General features: G+C 38.0%; 1 protein-coding gene across 14 annotated transcripts in view; it reads right to left on the bottom strand.

Moving 5' to 3' along the window:
* The window catches only part of CAMK2D (calcium/calmodulin dependent protein kinase II delta), a 318884-nt gene that overhangs the window by 53317 nt on the left and 247764 nt on the right, over positions 1-17803 (bottom strand). For all 14 annotated transcript variants that reach the window (XM_006162795.3, XM_006162800.3, XM_006162799.3 and 11 more), the window contains exons 8-12: positions 14110-14193; positions 4965-5059; positions 3261-3383; positions 1968-2051; positions 1477-1519 (exon numbers count right to left, since the gene is read on the bottom strand). In XM_006162795.3, coding sequence (XP_006162857.1) covers positions 1477-1519; positions 1968-2051; positions 3261-3383; positions 4965-5059; positions 14110-14193 — 429 coding nt within the window. The remainder of the gene's footprint in view (positions 1-1476; positions 1520-1967; positions 2052-3260; positions 3384-4964; positions 5060-14109; positions 14194-17803) is intronic.

Raw genomic sequence — 17803 nt, 5'->3', positions numbered from 1 at the left:
TTCCTCATGGAACTATTAATATTATTACTGTTATGGTTTCACAGCCTTTGGAAGGCCTCCTGTGGTTTCACATCATCTATAACTAAATACAAAGGCAGGGGAAAGGTGACTCTGTATTCAGTTGTGAATAATAAGGAGAACTGGTTGAAGAACATTTGCTAATGATGTGCTCAATCATCACTTGAGAGCACTATTATGCCCAGGCTAAGTCTGCAGCAGGAAGTAAAAGAGAGAACTGAAGAAATGGCTGAATAATGCGGTGCTACCGATCACTGTCCTATAAACAGTGTGCAGAGTGAAGTGTGGTATTTTTGGCACTAACATTTGACAACTGTTCCAAGACTAAACATTTAAATAGTAAGTTTATTGACTACAGCTTAATTGCTGTTTCAGTTCCTCCCCATACACAAGACTGATTACCGTTTACCAAAATTTGATTTTTAGAGACCTGGTCCTTTGAGATAATTTACTTAGGGAGAAGGCTCTGGAAGTGAATTAATTTCTGGAAGTAAATGTATACTTTATCTCCATTTTAGAGATATCTCTACAATAAAGAAACGGTTTTCTTCTTTTAGTGCATCACGTTAACAAACTTACTTATTTTATTTTTCTTTTAGTTTTTTTTTTTTTTTTTTTTTTTGCCATAGGGAGTGTGTGCTCAGAGAGAGAAAGAGAGAGAGAAAGAGAGAGAGACAGTGAAAGGCAAAGGCAAAGTAAGAAATCACAGCCCGGGGTGAGGGGTGGCCATACCACAATCTCTTCTCCTCTATTCTTTTGGGATTTGGGGCAAGTGCGCACACATGCCCAGCATGATTTTCAAGCTACCAGTCTGAGACTTGAACTGTGGTTGTCCATGTGGGAATCCAGCACCTTAACCACTATGCTACCTGCTGGACCCAACAAACTTATATTTACCATGAAATAATTTTAAGGAACATTTATTACCCTATGCTGTTACCGTATGGTAGATTCCCTGAATTAGATGCCTTTGACAACTGTAATCACTCTTACAGCCTGCCAAGAGACTATTGTACTTTTGAAAGAGCGTCAGTCTTAGAGAATTGGGTTCCTCAATAATGGTCTTCTAAAAATCTTGCTTATTAATATTACTTATGAGAATGAGATAAACAAACAAACAAACAAACAAAACCTTATTCATAGTTACTATGTTTGAAAATCTGAACTTCAAAATGAGGGAGTATATAGCTTCACAACTTGTGTGCATCCCAGCCTTTGACAGATGGGTTTCCCATCCTGCACCAGCTCTGCCCACTGGAGAAGCTGCCTGGGGTGCTCTGGTGAGAGGTGCCCATGAGGCTCAGAAGGGACAGCACCAGGATGCCAGGGAAGTGGAAGGACCCTCTCCCTAACTATCTCTGAACACAGGGTTTTTTAGTCACTGGACTGCTTTACATTCTAAAAAGATTACTGAAGAGGAGAGCAGAGGATAAAGAGCAGAGTTCTTAACACATGTACCTGAAAAATTCCTCGTGGCCAGCATTGTTGTCAAGATGGCACCCTGGCAAAGAGAACACAACACATTATGGTTGCCCCTGCAGATCGTTGGCCTAACAAATAAAGTCTTTGATAACAGATCTTCTCTTGGCTTTACTTTCACTTGGGGGATTTTTACTGCTGGTTTTGTTTTTTGGTTTCCTGAGAGTTGCAGGTGTATGTCTCAAGATGCTGAGACTGCCCTCAATTGTGAACCAAATTCTGATTGTCAAATTACACAGCTGTTTTCCGCTGAAAGGAGTAATAGCACACGCTGCCATATTGAGTCTAACTCCCATTATGGGTTTGACGCTGGTACATATTCCATTTTCCAAAGACTCAGAAAGAGAACAGTAAGAGTACTGAGGTCTACACATATAAATGTCTTCGCTACATGTTATTTTCCTCCTACAGCTTTCACTTCTAATTCTGCCAAAAATACCCCTCCCCCACGCAAATGTAAAATTTCTTACCTTTAGTTTTCTTCGAGCATTGAATTTCTTCAAGCAGTCTACAGTCTCCTGTCTGTGCATCATGGAGGCAACAGTAGAACGTTGCTGGAAGAAGAGGAGAAAAGGGACTTATTCAAGGATATTTAAAACATATACTTAAAGCACTACAGTATATTAACTTCACCAACTCTTTATTAATGGTGCCTGCATCCATTGGATCCACTTGTGAGTTTTCAATGGCAAAAGTAACCTAAAAATAAGACTGGGATCAGCAGTTAGCGTAATGGCTGTGTCGCTGAACTCCCATTTAGCCGACCGTGGTTTGAGTCCTGGAACTGGTGGCTTAAACTGAGGCTGCGCGCGTGTGTGTGTGCACAAGATCCCAAGAGGAGAATGAAGGAGAAGGGATTGTGGCGTGGCCATCCCCCCGGGGGGGGGGATTTCTTGCTTTCTATCTCTCTGTCTCTCTCTGTCTTTCTGGCGATTGCACGTGCTCTATAGCAAAAAACAAACAAACAAACAAAACAAACAAACAAACAAAAATAAAAAAATAAAAAACTCCAAAATAAAAATAAAGACTGATTTGCCAAGACTATTTGTGACTAAAATGCAACATTGATGTATGCAGTAATAATAGAAATGAATGCTGATAATTTCCCAAATTACCTTTATTTCAATAGATTTGATCATATTAATCATATTTCTATTGGACTACCTTTTACTTAGTACCGTATTTATTGTCCAGCATATGACAAATATTCCTAGAAATTTGCTGAAGTCTCTAGATTCCCAAGTGTCATGCTATTTTTCTTAATACCATTAAAGTATATTCCAACAACTACATCCATTCTTTTAGGCTACTAAAACTTTATTCCTAGCTTCCAAGTATCATGTTTTTGTTTTGTTTCCACTTCTATAGGGTGTCTGTGCTCACTGGTGGAAAGGAGAGAGATAAAAAGAGAGAGGAGAAAATGAGAAAGCAACCCCCTAATCCCTTCTCGCCTATGCTCCTCTTGGGCTTTTGGGCTCATATGCATACGTGTCTGTGTGTTTTTCAAGCTGCCAGTCAGAGACTGGAACTGCAAAGTTGTCCACGTGGGATCCAGCACCTTTCACTATTATGCCACCTACTGGTCTCATGAACTGGCATTTTCCACCACTACAAAATTCACTTTTTAAAATACTTTGAGTTAATAATTTATTCATTTTGAGTTTCATTTTTTTCCAAAAAATCATTTTAAATCTATGAAAAAAAATAGTAAGAAAGAAGTTATTTTTCATTTTAGCTCCAGAGGTCTCAGGACTGTTACTTACACAGATCCATGGATGTTTCAGTGCTTCTGAGGCTGTGATACGTTTGGCAGGGTTGATGGTTAACATTTTATTGATGAGGTCTTTGGCTTCAGGAGTCACTGTGTCCCATTCTGGTGATGGAAACTTAAAAAATACAAATTTATAAAAGAGTTTTAAAAATAGAAACAGTCAAATAGAGAAGGGACAAATACATTCATTCTTTTTATAAGAGGTGAGGTTGACATTCTTGATAAATTTACTTTTTGTGTAAGTTAAATTGTATCTAAAATAGATAAACCGATCTAGATAAATTGTCCTCTCTCTATGTCTACAATTGCATATATTAAAAAGTAATGAGAAATCTATCTATATACATATATACATAATAAATTGCATGTTAAGTATAGTGAATACATTTTAGAACATAGAGAAGTAATTTAATCATCTTTCATTCCTCTTTACATTATCTTTGTTTTGATCTGAAATTTCATGTAAACTTTCTTATAATTCCTTAAAGAACTTAATAAAGTCTGAGAGGTGGTCCCATGTGCCAGTGGTACTACGCCATGATTCTCCTACGCCATGATTTGAAATGAGCTCTGATACAGTTTCACATGCATGATCAGGAATAGGAAAGATAAGAAAGCAGCTCCAATTCCCGGGCCCAAACAGACCTATGACGTAACTGTTTGGACTATTGCAGTGGTAAGAAATCTGAGACTACAGAATTTCAGCAGGGTTTCAAATATAACATTTCAAGAAGGTTAACCTACCTAATTATACATTTTGCCAAAGTACATGAAGATAACTAACTCACAATTTCCATTAGTAATCCATTTTTACATTAATAGCTATACGATGAAGCTACTTATCCTAACTTAGGTGGATTTTTTTTTTTGGTTAATAATTATTTTACCTTATTTTCACACAATTAGCATAAATAGTAAAACTTCTTTTCTTTGTGGGTTAAGAGGAATTTACATTATATTAGTCGCTAACTGCAGAATATTAGTTTCTTTTCCCAATTCATGAATTTTTATAGCCAACCTTGAAGAGCAAAGCCATGGTCAATGTGTCATGATACTAAATTAGTCCACATTTAGTAGTTATAAAATGAGCAGCTTGTGACACACTGGCAAAATAAAGCATGAGAAAGATGATACTGCTTCTAATGCCTGTAATTTTTGCCCACTGGCAAATAGTCATTTTTTAAATTTTGGAAGCTTGCCTTGAGCAGTTGAGAAAACTTGCTGTAAGGGACTGTTGAAGGAACTTTCAAGGTTGCTTCTTAAGGTTTGGTAGGTTTCCAGATAGCAAATGAGAAACTGGTTCAGCCTGGAGAAGTCTGGACCTATTCCTCATTTAAAATTGCGTGATAGATAATGCAACTAAGAATTATTTCTAAGAGACATTTTAATTTTTATATGTTTCAAATTGTACCAAGGTTTGAAAATTTTGAGAACCAAAAAAAAAAAAAAAAAAAAAAAAAAGGTCTCAGAGATTTGGATCTGCTTTTCTTTGTATCTTAGGATAGAGAGTGAAAAGGAAATACAAACTGAATATATATGCTGCATGTCTTACTCTATATCTTCCCTTCCCTAAGAGAGGCAAATTAGCCAAACTGCTGAACATTCTGTTAAAGAAAAATAAGGAAGAAAATCTGACTCTTGGTCAGTTGATAGAAACAAACCCTCATCTAAGGTTACCCCATCCCTTATTACTTACATCATAAGCGCCAGCCTTGATCTGCTGATAGAGTCTGTGTTGGTCTTCATCCCAGAAGGGTGGATACCCCACCAGCAGGATATAGAGAATGACACCTGGAGGAAAGTGGCGATATCAACATAACGTAAGTCAGGTATATGGACCACACTGACGTGAAGCCACACTCACTGAAACAGAGGAAACTGGACCTTTGGACAGTTTCGGAGAGGTTTGCTGTGATCTGTTCTGGAGTGTGGTGTGGACAATGAATGTTCTTCTTCGAATGCTTACGAGCTTTGACAACGTGTCATTAGCCAGGGAATGGCATGGCAGGGCAAGAGCTACAGATGATATTCCCTTGCCATTTGGGACAACGTTCTTCAGTGTCTCGGAACCCTTATTAATATAGATGCTGTGATTCTAGTCACTGTGTATATGAATATTTAATAAATAACATGTTACTTATTTTCTCATTGTCTTTTGCTGATAATTAGGACATTTTGTTGAGTGATGGGGTCCTATAGTCCACAGTGTAAGTAGCCAGGGTCCCCAGGAGTGTGGATAACATGTAAAAAAGACAAAACCCTTTTCTTTTCAGTGACCTCAGTTTTCAAAAATAGTATTTTCCAATCCAACAGCTAAACTAGCAATACTATGGAGGAGTGTGTACTCTAGAAGAGGGAAAGGTAAAGGGGGCTGAAATTGCACACAAAATCCAGAGCAATAAGCCACAGCTGAAATACAATTTGATGTCTTTTTCATATTACATATGTAATGATTTACAAATTCATTTAATCAATAACTGATTTAACTTAAAGCATTGTTTTTTAGATTTGTATTCACAGACTTTTCACTTTCCCTGAAATTGTCTCTGCAGTCTTGATCTCTCCCAGACTGTTTTGACACTAAGGTCCTATCCATCATCAAATGTTCCTTCAGCTACTTTTTAAAGACGTTACTGGCCTGCTGAAGGTGTTTAGTTTCTTTTCTAGCTCATTATCTTGAAGGAAGTTCTGCCATTCCTCTGATCTCTCCTGCTCATCTTTCCCTTGCTGTGTTTTAAGACTGTGAAACTGAAGGGAATAGTTAGAGGGTGATGTTTTACCCAGAGGGTCCTGAGACACTGTTCCCTTATCATGGCTGGTCTCTTGGTTTCTATACCTTTTCTTTGTTGGCAATATCTAACCTTACTCTGTCTATCAGTTTCCACATCCTCACATGACAGATAATATATAAAATGGCTTGAGATTTTTGTTATAGAGCGTGTGTGCTCGTCAGAGAGACAGAGAGAGAGAGAAAGTGAGAAATCGCCCCTCAGGGAGGATGGCCATGCTGCTATCCCTTCTCCTCCATTCTCCTCTTGGAATCTTCGGCACACACACACTTCGCCTGGCATGAGTTTTAAGCTGCTGGGTCTGGGACTCGAACTGCAGTCAACTATGTGGAAGTCCAGTGACGTAACCATTACGCCACCTGATGGCCCCAGCTAAAATGACTTTTAATCAGTAGATTAAGCATCTCAGACTTATAACCCATTTCAGGAAGACACAGCTCAAAAGCATAATTTTTAATTCACTTGAGTCACTAGTAGAGTAAATTATTTTAATAAACATTAAAAAAAATGAACAAGGTTTTTAAATAAGGACTGAAAGTTTCACCACAGTGGAGTTAAAATAAAGCCAAACAAAACACCATGAAGAAAGTCACAATATATTAGTACTTCACCTTCATAACATAAAAATAATTTTTCTCCTTTTTGCCACATTAGAGACTTGGTGTGCATTCATTTAAATATATTTTCATATGACTTTCACTACCCGATGTAACAGAATCACCTAATGATGATGACGCGTAATGATGGTGGGTCTCTGTGCTTGTGCTTCCAGGATCCGAGTAGAAAAGAAGCTGCACTGAGTCGCCCAGGTCCTCAGCAATGGTTCAGGTGGTGAGCCAGAACATTTGCTTTGTTGCAATAGTCTCTATTGAATCTGGACATTTTCCTAATAAACATCTAGAGTTAGGCTATTAACAATGATAAAACAGGGACCAGCAGATGGCACAATGTTTACATCGCTGGACTCCCACGTTATTGACTACAGTTGAAGCCCCAGACCCAGTGACTTAAAAAAAAACCTCACTCTGGACATGTGTGCATGTACCCAAGATCCTGACAGGAGAATGGAGGAGAAGGGATTACAGCATGGCCAACACCCTGTAGGGTAATTTCTTGCTTTCTCTCTCTATGGCAAGCACACGCACCCTATAGCAAAATCTCTCTCAAAAATAAACAAAAAACAAACAAACAAATTATAAAACAGACTCGAACCTGAGATGCTCATTACTTAGAACCTGGCTGTTAGTTATTGTGAACCAGGTCTGCCAAGAGATTTTCTTTTTTTCTTTTTTTGGAGAGATTTTCACTGTAGGGCGCATGCGCTCACCAGACAGACAGAGAGAGACATAGAGACAGAAAGCGAGAAATCACCCCCCAGGGGGGATGGTCACGCCGCAATCCCTTCTCCTCCATTCTCCTCTCGGGATCTTGGGTACGCACGCACACGCGCCCGGCGTGAGTTTTAAGCCACCGGGTCCGGGACACGAACCGTGGTTGACTACGTGGGAGTCCAGCGACATGGCCATTACGCTAACTGCTGGTTCCCTCTGCCTAGAGATTTTATTAGGGGTTGCAAAACAATGATATTCTAATTACATCACACTTTCCTTAGATTAAGAAAAACTTCCTTATGTATTTGGTTACCCCAAGGTACAGTTCTTATAGTAAAGTTATTCATTTCTTCCCTTATTAATCAGCTTTCAAAATAATGTACCGACTCCCCAGTGTTTCCCATTGGTTAGGACTCCTGTTGAATTTTGACTAGACTTATAAACTTATGGATTTAAACTTATCTGATATATTTGAATTGATTACTGATACTTTTACTACTGGTTGTCTAACTACCCCACTCTTGGCTGGTTAATCTTCCCTGACTTGGCTCCTGATCCTGTGCCTACAAAACCAGTGCCTTTGGTATTTTTTTTTTTCTTTCTGGGATGATAAGACTAACCTATCAGTTCATATAGCATCCTCTCCTTTTGTAAATTTCAGATATTCCATAATAAAGAATTAGGAAACTATTTTTGACACAATTTCTTATAACATTTAAAATCACACTGAAACTGGTTTTCATTATCTAATGTATGTGTTTGTGCTTGGAAGTTGCTAGAGTTTGATTAAATGAGTTCTAAGAAGCACTGATTACTGATTAGGTAGAAAGACTACATTCTCAAGAACATTCGAAACTGACTGTAATAAAAGCTAATGTTAGAAAAGTAAATGAACCTGTAATCACGTTTAATCATTCCAAAGGCTGCTCTTTGGAAAGGAAAGGTGAGGAAGGAATGTGAGAAAGCCTGAGAAGTTAGTGAGATCTCAGTGGAACAATCTGATTAAAACATCCACTTAATACCTAGTCCGGGTAAATAAAGGGTACACGAGGAGTTAGCACAATGAACCACGTGAGTGATAACTCTCTTATTCGTAATACTTGAAGCAAAACATCATCGTACAATTCAAATAGGGAAAGTGTTCCTCTAACACTCTCTGACCTAAAGGCCAGTGATGAGAGAACTAAGACCCAGATCAAGGCAATATAGGCAGTCGTTGAGCGGGCGATGGAAACTGTATACCAAGTAGCAGAGGTGGCAGATGGATAGGCCTCCTGGTGCAGGCAGAGATGCAGGCCTCTGCCTGTGTTGTGGTGAGGTGAGGAGGTAACCAGGGAGAGACTAAGTCCATCCTGTGAAGGATACAGGTGTGACAGAATAAAAGGAAATCTGTTCTTCCGATTATTTTAGAGAAACTAGAAATTGATCATTTTTATAGAAACACCTGATAATATAAAGATAAATAATAAAAGTGAACTCTCCCTCCTACCTGTCTCACCACCTCCAAATAGTCCAAACATCTGTCCAAGACATCTGTAGTGTACTGAATGTCTGTCTATGTAAAATTCGTATGCTGAAACCCTACTCCCAATGTGATGGTGTTAGGAGGTGCAGCTTTTGGGAAGTTATTCATTCATAAGGATGGAGCCCTCCTGTGTGGGATTAGCATCCTTGTAAGGAGAGTCAGAGCTGGCTAGCTCTCTTACTGCTGTGTGAGCAAATGGGGAGTGGTTGGTAGTCTGTACCCTGGAAGAAGCCCTCATCCGACTCCAACTCAACCATGCTGGTTCTCTGATCTCAGACTTCCAGCATCCAGAATTATAAGAAATAGTTTTCTATTACTTATAGCCACCTAGACTCTGTTATAGACTTAGAGGCCACCTACACTTTGCTACATCACCTGATTGGAACCATTGCAATATTGTGTAAAACTCCTCAAAGGAATTAGCAACTAGCTAGAGGGGTGCTGCTCAGTGCTGGTGTGCAATAGAATCACCTGGCAAGTTTGTTAAAATGCAGGTTTCTAAGACTTACCTCAGAGAATCTTTTTATTTTTTCATTGTGATAAAAAAAATAACATTAAATTTAAGCCCCTAACATTAAATTGCACATAAAAATAGATCTATAATTTTAAGCGTACATTTGGTAGTATTAAGCACATTCACACTGTTGGGAAACAAATGTCTGAGCTTTTCTGTCTTGCAACACTGAAACCCACATCCGCCGGCTGGAAGTCCCCTACGCACCTCCGCTGAGTCCCTGGTAGCCTCCTTTCTACCTTCTGTTCCTATGAATTAGGCTTTTCAGAAACTTCATATGAAAGGAATCATACAGCATTTGTCTGATTAGCATAATGTCCTGGAAGTTCATCTATGTTGTAGCATGTGATAGGATTTCCTTCCTTTAAAGGGCTGCATAATACTTTATTCCAATTTACCAGATTTTGTTTAATTCATTTACCCGTTGATGGAAACTGGGCTGTTTGAGCCTCTTGGCTATTCTGAACAGTGCTGTTATACACACAAGTATGCATATATTTCATCAAGACCCTGTTTCAATTCTTTTCAATATACGCTCAGAAGGCGATTGTTGGGTCTTATGAGCCTGGAGAATCTTATTCAGTGGTTCTGAAGTGGATCCAAGAAGTTGCATTTCTGAAAAGCACTTCAGGTCCTTCTGAAGCATGTGGTTTAAGGGGGTTTGAGAAACACTAAGTTAGGGAAACCACACATATCACATATCAAGAGATTTAAGAAGGCACATGAGTTCAGAGCAAGAGGACATTGGTAAAGACTATGACTGGGAGTACAGCCCCTTGGGTTAAAGATTGTTGAATATATATATGGTAAAGGAAGAAAGCAGAACACCTAATTCTGAGCCACCCCTGTGATGGCCCAGTGTAAGACAGTTATGGAACTTGTAACAACAATGAATTGTCCAGTAGGTTTGGAAATTTAAAATGATTAAAATTGCCTGCTACTGACTTGCCCCAGCTAAAGTACTGAAAAGGCAAAGACCCAGAAATCATACAATTGCTGTACCTAAATTTGCTCTGCAAGAAAAGAAGAAATATATACCATGATATTTCAAAGGTTTGTCCAAAGTCATGGTACATTCTGTGACAGCAACCAAATTATTATTACTCAGAACTGTTGAGAATGATATCTAAATAAGACATAGAAGTAGAATGATATCTAAATACGATATATACACTAGTGATCCAGTCATATCTATAAACATAGGCATGTGTGGGGGAAGGGACCTTCTGTTTATAGACCTATATTTATCTATCTATTTATTTTTAAGCCAAATTGCAGAACAAGCTCTATTAAAATCCAGTGATCCAGTCATATCTATAAGCATTTGCTCATCCCATTAAGAAATTATGAAAGCAGCAATATACAAGAAAGCAATCAAAATCAATTTACTGTTGTTAATGGCAGAACATGAGGCTATGTTCTTCCTTCATTAATGTCTATTATTTTCTTTCCGGAAATGGACTAGTTGCTTTTAAAGACTAAATACAGGTCAGAACAAACTCTGTGTGAGATCACAAAAGCGAAGTAATGGTGGTAAGTATCTGGAGTTTCTTGTGTGAAGATAATTGCAGATTTAAAATAAAAATAACGTACAGACTTCTTTTAGCCATTAGAGCAATGCCATGGCTCACTCTGCTCTATGTCAGCCACCAGAATGACAGTCTGCTGTAGTGAGTGCTTGAAGCGTAATTCGCCTGGAAGAGGGGCTGCCGTTCTGCTAAACGGCTAGCTCTGCATTTCTTTGTGCTTCGACCAGTGTCACTTCTTACCACCCAACCCAATGCCTACTCTGGAAAAAAGGTAACTAAATGGCAAGAGCTAGTATTGTTGGATGGCTGGAGATAAGCCATAACCTAAAAGCAACCAAACAATGTGTACATCACTTTGGTGGTTATTATAGAAGCAATGAATGCAAGTAGCTTGTCTTATAAATAAAGTGAACTTAATGTAACTTTTATGTCATCTGTGAGGTAAGGTATCATAAAATGGCAAAACAATAATTTCAAATCCATAGCAGTGACCCAGAAATGTAAGGATTTATTATGACATGCTCAGTGGTGGTCATTTCCCCAAAACAGATGATTTTAGAACTAAAGACATTTCCAAAATGAGCTGTGTGATTTCCAAGTGTATTTCTAGGTATACAATAAAAGACAGACGCAGTCTCTAAAGAAGATGGAAGCTAGCAAAAGTCTAAAAAACACATCGAAGCAGGGGGCAAACACGTGCGAGCCTGGCTTATCACAGTGGAATCTGGCTGTCTGTGGAACACTGTGCGATGAAGGTAAAGATAAAGACAGAGCAAAGTGAAAGGTGGCTCTGCCCATGGCAAAATTGGGGTTGACGTCTGTAAGACGTCCTTGGATTTTAAGTTTCATGCCTAAGTCGTGCCATTACACAGAGTCCTTCTTCTGGTTACTGACCAGTTATACCGATCTATTCCTCTGGTGTTCAAGGTTCGAGCTCAGCATTGGACTACACTCACCTATCCTTCACAAAAACAAGGCTTTATCAGATTCAAATTTTGACTTTATTTTCCATAGGACCCCTCAGTGTCTGCCTAACTTTCATGCCACTCTGCTGCTTTTTAAATAGCTCATTAGCAGGCGGATCTGAGCTGGGAGCTGATTTAATACAATGAACATATTTGAGCTATCTGTTGTTAACATTTAGATTTGAACAAGGATATTTTCTGGTGATGCTCTAACTCAGAGGGGCATTTTAGAGTTCATGCTTAGAAGATTCTCTCAGGTCCTTGATTTAATTACTACACATTGTATGCATGCTTTGAAAAGCCATACCTTACCCCACAAAGACGTACAATTATATGTAAACCAGAAATCACAATAAAGATTAAAAAAAGAGAAGGTACTCTCAGGTAGGCAGGAGGAAGACAGAGCTTAGGGTACACTTAAGAGCTCACCTTTTAATTAAGCGCCAATTCCAATCTTTTTAAATTGCTTTACAGACTACAAAATGTCTTCATTTAGACTATACAATATTTTACCTTCCTACAATTCAATAATATGCTTCTATTCCTGTTTTATAGGAAAAGAAATCTACTCAGAGCTATTAAAGGCTTAGTAGATCCAAAGCAAAGACTGGATCCCAGTATGGTGACTGAAAAATACTGCCCTGTCCACACCTGCCTTCTAAGGATGCTGTTAACTCTGAAAGCCTAAGATTCACTCAGTTTAAGATCAAGCACCAAGCTGATGTTACTAAGAAGGTATCGCTGATAAGAAATATAGTTTGGGACAATCTATCACTCTGAGTAGTTGTAATGAGTTTATTTACCTTTGTTTTAAAAATATTTATTTCAATTACTGATTTATATTTATATTTATAATCATTGTACAAGTCCGTAGGGTACTACATGGTCTTTCAAAGCATGTATAGTGCATAGTAATCAAATGAGAGATAGAAGGATATTTGCCCTCTCCAACATTTATCATTACATTATTTTGTGAACATTTTAAATTTGCCCTACTGGTTTCTTGAAAATATATATTAAATTATCACCATTATTTTTCTGTTGCACATTATTCTAAAAATCTAGATATTTGTTTTTTTTAAAACTAAAAATAAAATCTGAGAAATTATTTTCTAAATCAAAAAAGTCTTTTATCAATTCCTTCAAGGCTTCCTGACAAACATTAAAAGGAATGAAATCTGTCTGCAGCACACTGAAGCCAAATTATGGTAGTTAAGCATCTTTTCATAGGCTGGCAGCAATGATACAATGTCTGGAACTCGGAGGACTATTTTCTGTCACCTCTGGTAGAAAAGTATGTCACAGTGCTCTGTGGTATCCCCTTTCCTTCAGTCTTTTGTGTAAGTATGTGAAGTATATTTTTAAATTAAAAAATGACATTATAAAAACCATGGTAAATCCTTTCCAGTACGGGTCTTTGGGCCTACTACATAGGATTCTTTTTTTAATTGGAGTTGATAGAGGTCTAAATCGGAGTTCAGTCCCACAGGGTAGTCGATTTCATTATTTCCTATGACTGGCCATTCCACTCCTGAGCCCTGCCAACCATCTTGGGCAAACATGACTGTTGGAAGGGCTGGCTGAAACAGTTGAGAGGACAGCAGCATGACGCACAGCCCGTGTGGGCACTGCTCCGCGTTCCTACTCTCAGAGTGTTCTGAAACAGGCTGGGTTAGCAACATCTGACAACTTGTTAACGTATCAGAAACACAGCGTCTATGCTTTAACCAGCTCTCCATGTGATCTTACAGTTAAAATTTGAAAACCTTCTGCTCTAAGTGGATCCTTGGAGTGCAACTTCAAATTTAAAGGAGACTACTTTTAACGATGCTGGTTGCTACAGACAGAACAGTTAAATCTCCAAAATCCATATGTTGAAATATTAACCCCAGTGCACTCTATTAGGAGGTGGGGTCTTCAGTAGGGTATGAGCCTATCAAAGAGACCCTGGACACCTCTCTTGTCCTTCTATCAGGTGAAGACCCAGAGAATACAGCTGTCGACAAACTAGGAAGCTGATCCTCACTAGATACCAAATCTACCAGCATCTTGACTTTGGATTGCCCAGCTCCAAGAACTGTGAGAGAAACAATTTGTTGTTTAAGTCACCCAGTCTATGAAAGCTTGTTATAACAGCCAAAATGTGCTAAAATACTGGTCAAATTTGCTTGAAAATGTGAATCCTTACCACATGCCCACATATCCACTGGTTTTCCATAAGGATCTTTACGTAAAACTTCTGGAGAAAGGTATCCAGGTGTGCCAGCAAAACCTAGGAAAACACAGTTAATGAGTCAGAGCAATCAATATGAACTGTGAAACTAAGAAAGAAAACTTTAGTGGGGGCTTCTTTATTTGATGATATGTTACGTTTGTCAAAATGAAACAAGGCTCTCAGAGAACTAAAATAATATACACTAGTTTCTCTTTGCAGAAATATCAATCCTAGTCTGTCCTGTCCTATAGCTTATTTAAAAAAAAAACAAAACAAAGCAGAACATCTTTTTCCAAGGTCAATCTATTGTGCTGCACAATCACTGTTTATGCTTAAGGTCACTTTGAGTTAGAAGTTCTTATATTCACTTACTTACATGAGAGTTAAAGCTAAACCTGAAAAGAAATAAGAAAATTGAAGATAGGATTCAACTTGTAAAAGATGATAGTTATTTTAATATATAAATAACTTTATTAGGAGAATTATCCACCTATAAAATAGAAGGATCCCAAACATGGATCCTAAGGATACATTTTTGTTTGTTTGTTTTGGAGAGATTTTCACTATAGGGCGCGTGCGCTTGCCAGACAGAGAAACACATAGAGACAGAAAGCGAGAAATCGCCCCCCAGGGGGGATGGGCACGCCGCAATCCCTTCTCTTCCATTCTCCTCCCAGGATCTTGGGCACACACACACACGTGCCCGGCATGAGTTTTAAGCCACGGGGTCCGGGGAGCGAACCGCGGTCGACTACGTGGGAGTCCAGCGACATAATAATATACACTAGTTTCTCTTTGCAGAAATATCAATCCTAGTCTGTCCTGTCCTATAGCTTATTTAAAAAAAAAACAAAACAAAGCAGAACATCTTTTTCCAAGGTCAATCTATTGTGCTGCACAATCACTGTTTATGCTTAAGGTCACTTTGAGTTAGAAGTTCTTATATTCACTTACTTACATGAGAGTTAAAGCTAAACCTGAAAAGAAATAAGAAAATTGAAGATAGGATTCAACTTGTAAAAGATGATAGTTATTTTAATATATAAATAACTTTATTAGGAGAATTATCCACCTATAAAATAGAAGGATCCCAAACATGGATCCTAAGGATACATTTTTGTTTGTTTGTTTTGGAGAGATTTTCACTATAGGGCGCGTGCGCTTGCCAGACAGAGAAACACATAGAGACAGAAAGCGAGAAATCGCCCCCCAGGGGGGATGGGCACGCCGCAATCCCTTCTCTTCCATTCTCCTCCCAGGATCTTGGGCACACACACACACGTGCCCGGCATGAGTTTTAAGCCACGGGGTCCGGGGAGCGAACCGCGGTCGACTACGTGGGAGTCCAGCGACATAGCCATTATGCTAACTGCTGGTTCCCCTAAGGATACATTTAAATAAACTTTCACTAAATATTTTTGAAAGTGAGATGATCTATTGGGAGTGGGGACATGGAGAAGAGGACAGGACTAAAAGCAACACAAGAACACACAAGGAGAAGAAATAAGCCCCAAATATATCACAGATCTTACTGTGTACTAATAAATATTCAGTAGATTCTTATAACAACAACAACAAAAAGGATTCTAGAACATTCAGATAAATCACTATTAAACAAGCACTGATTAGACTTTTAACTTAAGGAGATGTGGTAAGAGAAACTAGACAGCAAAAGAAAGCTTCATATCATATAAATCAGTGTATAAGTCAATAAGGTACACTCAAATAACAACCAATTATAGCTAGAACTCAGAGTAAACTACTTCTGAAAATAGAATTTTTTCAGATAAAAATATAAAAATACCAAAAATTAAGATTCATACTAGGAAATTTTATTAAAAAGCACAAACAGACAAAATCATCTACATTTGAGCTCTGAGTGGACTCTTTCAGGGACTAGGACAAATGAAGAATTTCTGCCCAAAGTTCACCCTCCTGACTCCAAGATCTAGTAGGGTCAGAATAATCCTCAATTCCCATGGAATATGCTACATTAAAGGAGAAAAAGGGAATTGCCGAGAGATGGCAGAACACCTCCTCCTGCATGACTCTGAATGCTCAGATTTAACTCCAAAAACTAGGAAAAAAATATATAACCTATCAGAAATCACCACAGAGGCCCAAGAAATATGAGAAGTCAAGAAACATCTCTCTTTCAACGGAAAAGAATAACTCTTCACCTGCACAGACAATATAATGGAACTCATGGAAATGTCAGATAAATAACTTAGAATATTGATAGTCACAAAGCTAACAGAGATGCAAAATAAGAGAGACAATGAACTCCAGAGGATGCAGGAGAAAAGAGATGAGATCCAGGAGGTGAGGAAGTTCTTGTGGGATCTGAAAGAGGAAACACATACCATAAAAAAGAATGAATTTGAATGGTTAAGAGATGAAAGCTGTAATACTGGAAAAAGCAAAACATCCCTTGAAAGTATTAAAAGCAGATTAGATCATGCAGAAGATCGAATCTCATATGTAGAAGACAGAACCCTTATCTAGAAAATTCACTAAAAGACTGAGACTATAACTCAAAAAAATGAGACTAATACGAATAATACTAGATAGCAATAAATACCCAAACATCTGGATAATCAGAATCCCAAAAGGTGAAGAAACTAATAAAGGCATTGACAATCCATTCCATGAAATCTTGGAAGAAAACTTTCCAAATCTAGAGAGGCATTCAAATATCCAGACCCAAGAAATACAAAGGACCCCACATAGAATCAACTCAAGAAGATCTTCTCCAAGGCACATCATAGTCAGATTGACCAAAACCACAGATAGAGACAAGATATTAAAACTGGCAAGAGAGAAATGTCAAGTTACTTTCAAAGGATATCCCACCAGGCTAACATCAGATCTCTCATCAGAAACACTACAAGCAAAGAAAGAATGGGGAAATATATTCAAGGTGTTTTGAAAAACAATTTCAACCAAGAACACTATACCTGGCAAGATTATCCTTCATATGGGAAGAAAAGACAAAAACATTCTCAGTAAAACAAAACCTGAAAGAATTTACCAACATCAGACCAGCTCTCCGAGAAGTTCTGAAGCAAGTGTTATTTCAGGAAAACTAAAGTCAGACACACAGAAATAAGGGTACTAAAAATAACCAAGAGAATGGCCACCTTAATAGTAGGGACAACTCTGGAAAAATCAATAACAACATTGAATGTTAACTTCCAGTGTTTAAATAGAAATAGTAACACTGAAAATTCTACAGAAGAGAGATGTTCAATGGTGGAACAGAATTTTATCACTTTTGTCTAAAATATTACCAGTTTTCTTCTATGCTTTCTTTTCCAGATTTAAGGATTTTTGTCTTCTCTCGAACTGTTGATAGAATCACCTTCCTACTGTTTGAACTGAATCCTAACCTTTTTTCTGGCTTTAAGTCTTAAACAAACTTCTCTTAACATTTTTTGATTTTGATCTATTAAAACTAACACTGCTTTTTTTTTAATTAAAAAATTCACAAAAAATACCTATTTAATGACTGCAGTAAGCTATATAGCTCCAGCTAGGTGCTACTTTATAGTATGTTTATTCTATCGAGATTTATGCCAAAAGTCAGACATGTTCATAGATATGTTTATGTCAGCTGCACTTGCTCTTGAACGGTTTTAGATCAATTCCAGTCTTTTGTGAATCAATA

Source organism: Tupaia chinensis, unplaced genomic scaffold (genome assembly GCF_000334495.1).
Source record: "Tupaia chinensis unplaced genomic scaffold, TupChi_1.0 Scaffold140548_1, whole genome shotgun sequence".
NCBI lineage: Eukaryota > Metazoa > Chordata > Mammalia > Scandentia > Tupaiidae > Tupaia > Tupaia belangeri.
Note: the sequence above shows the minus strand (reverse complement) of the source record. Positions and strands in the feature narration are given on the sequence as shown.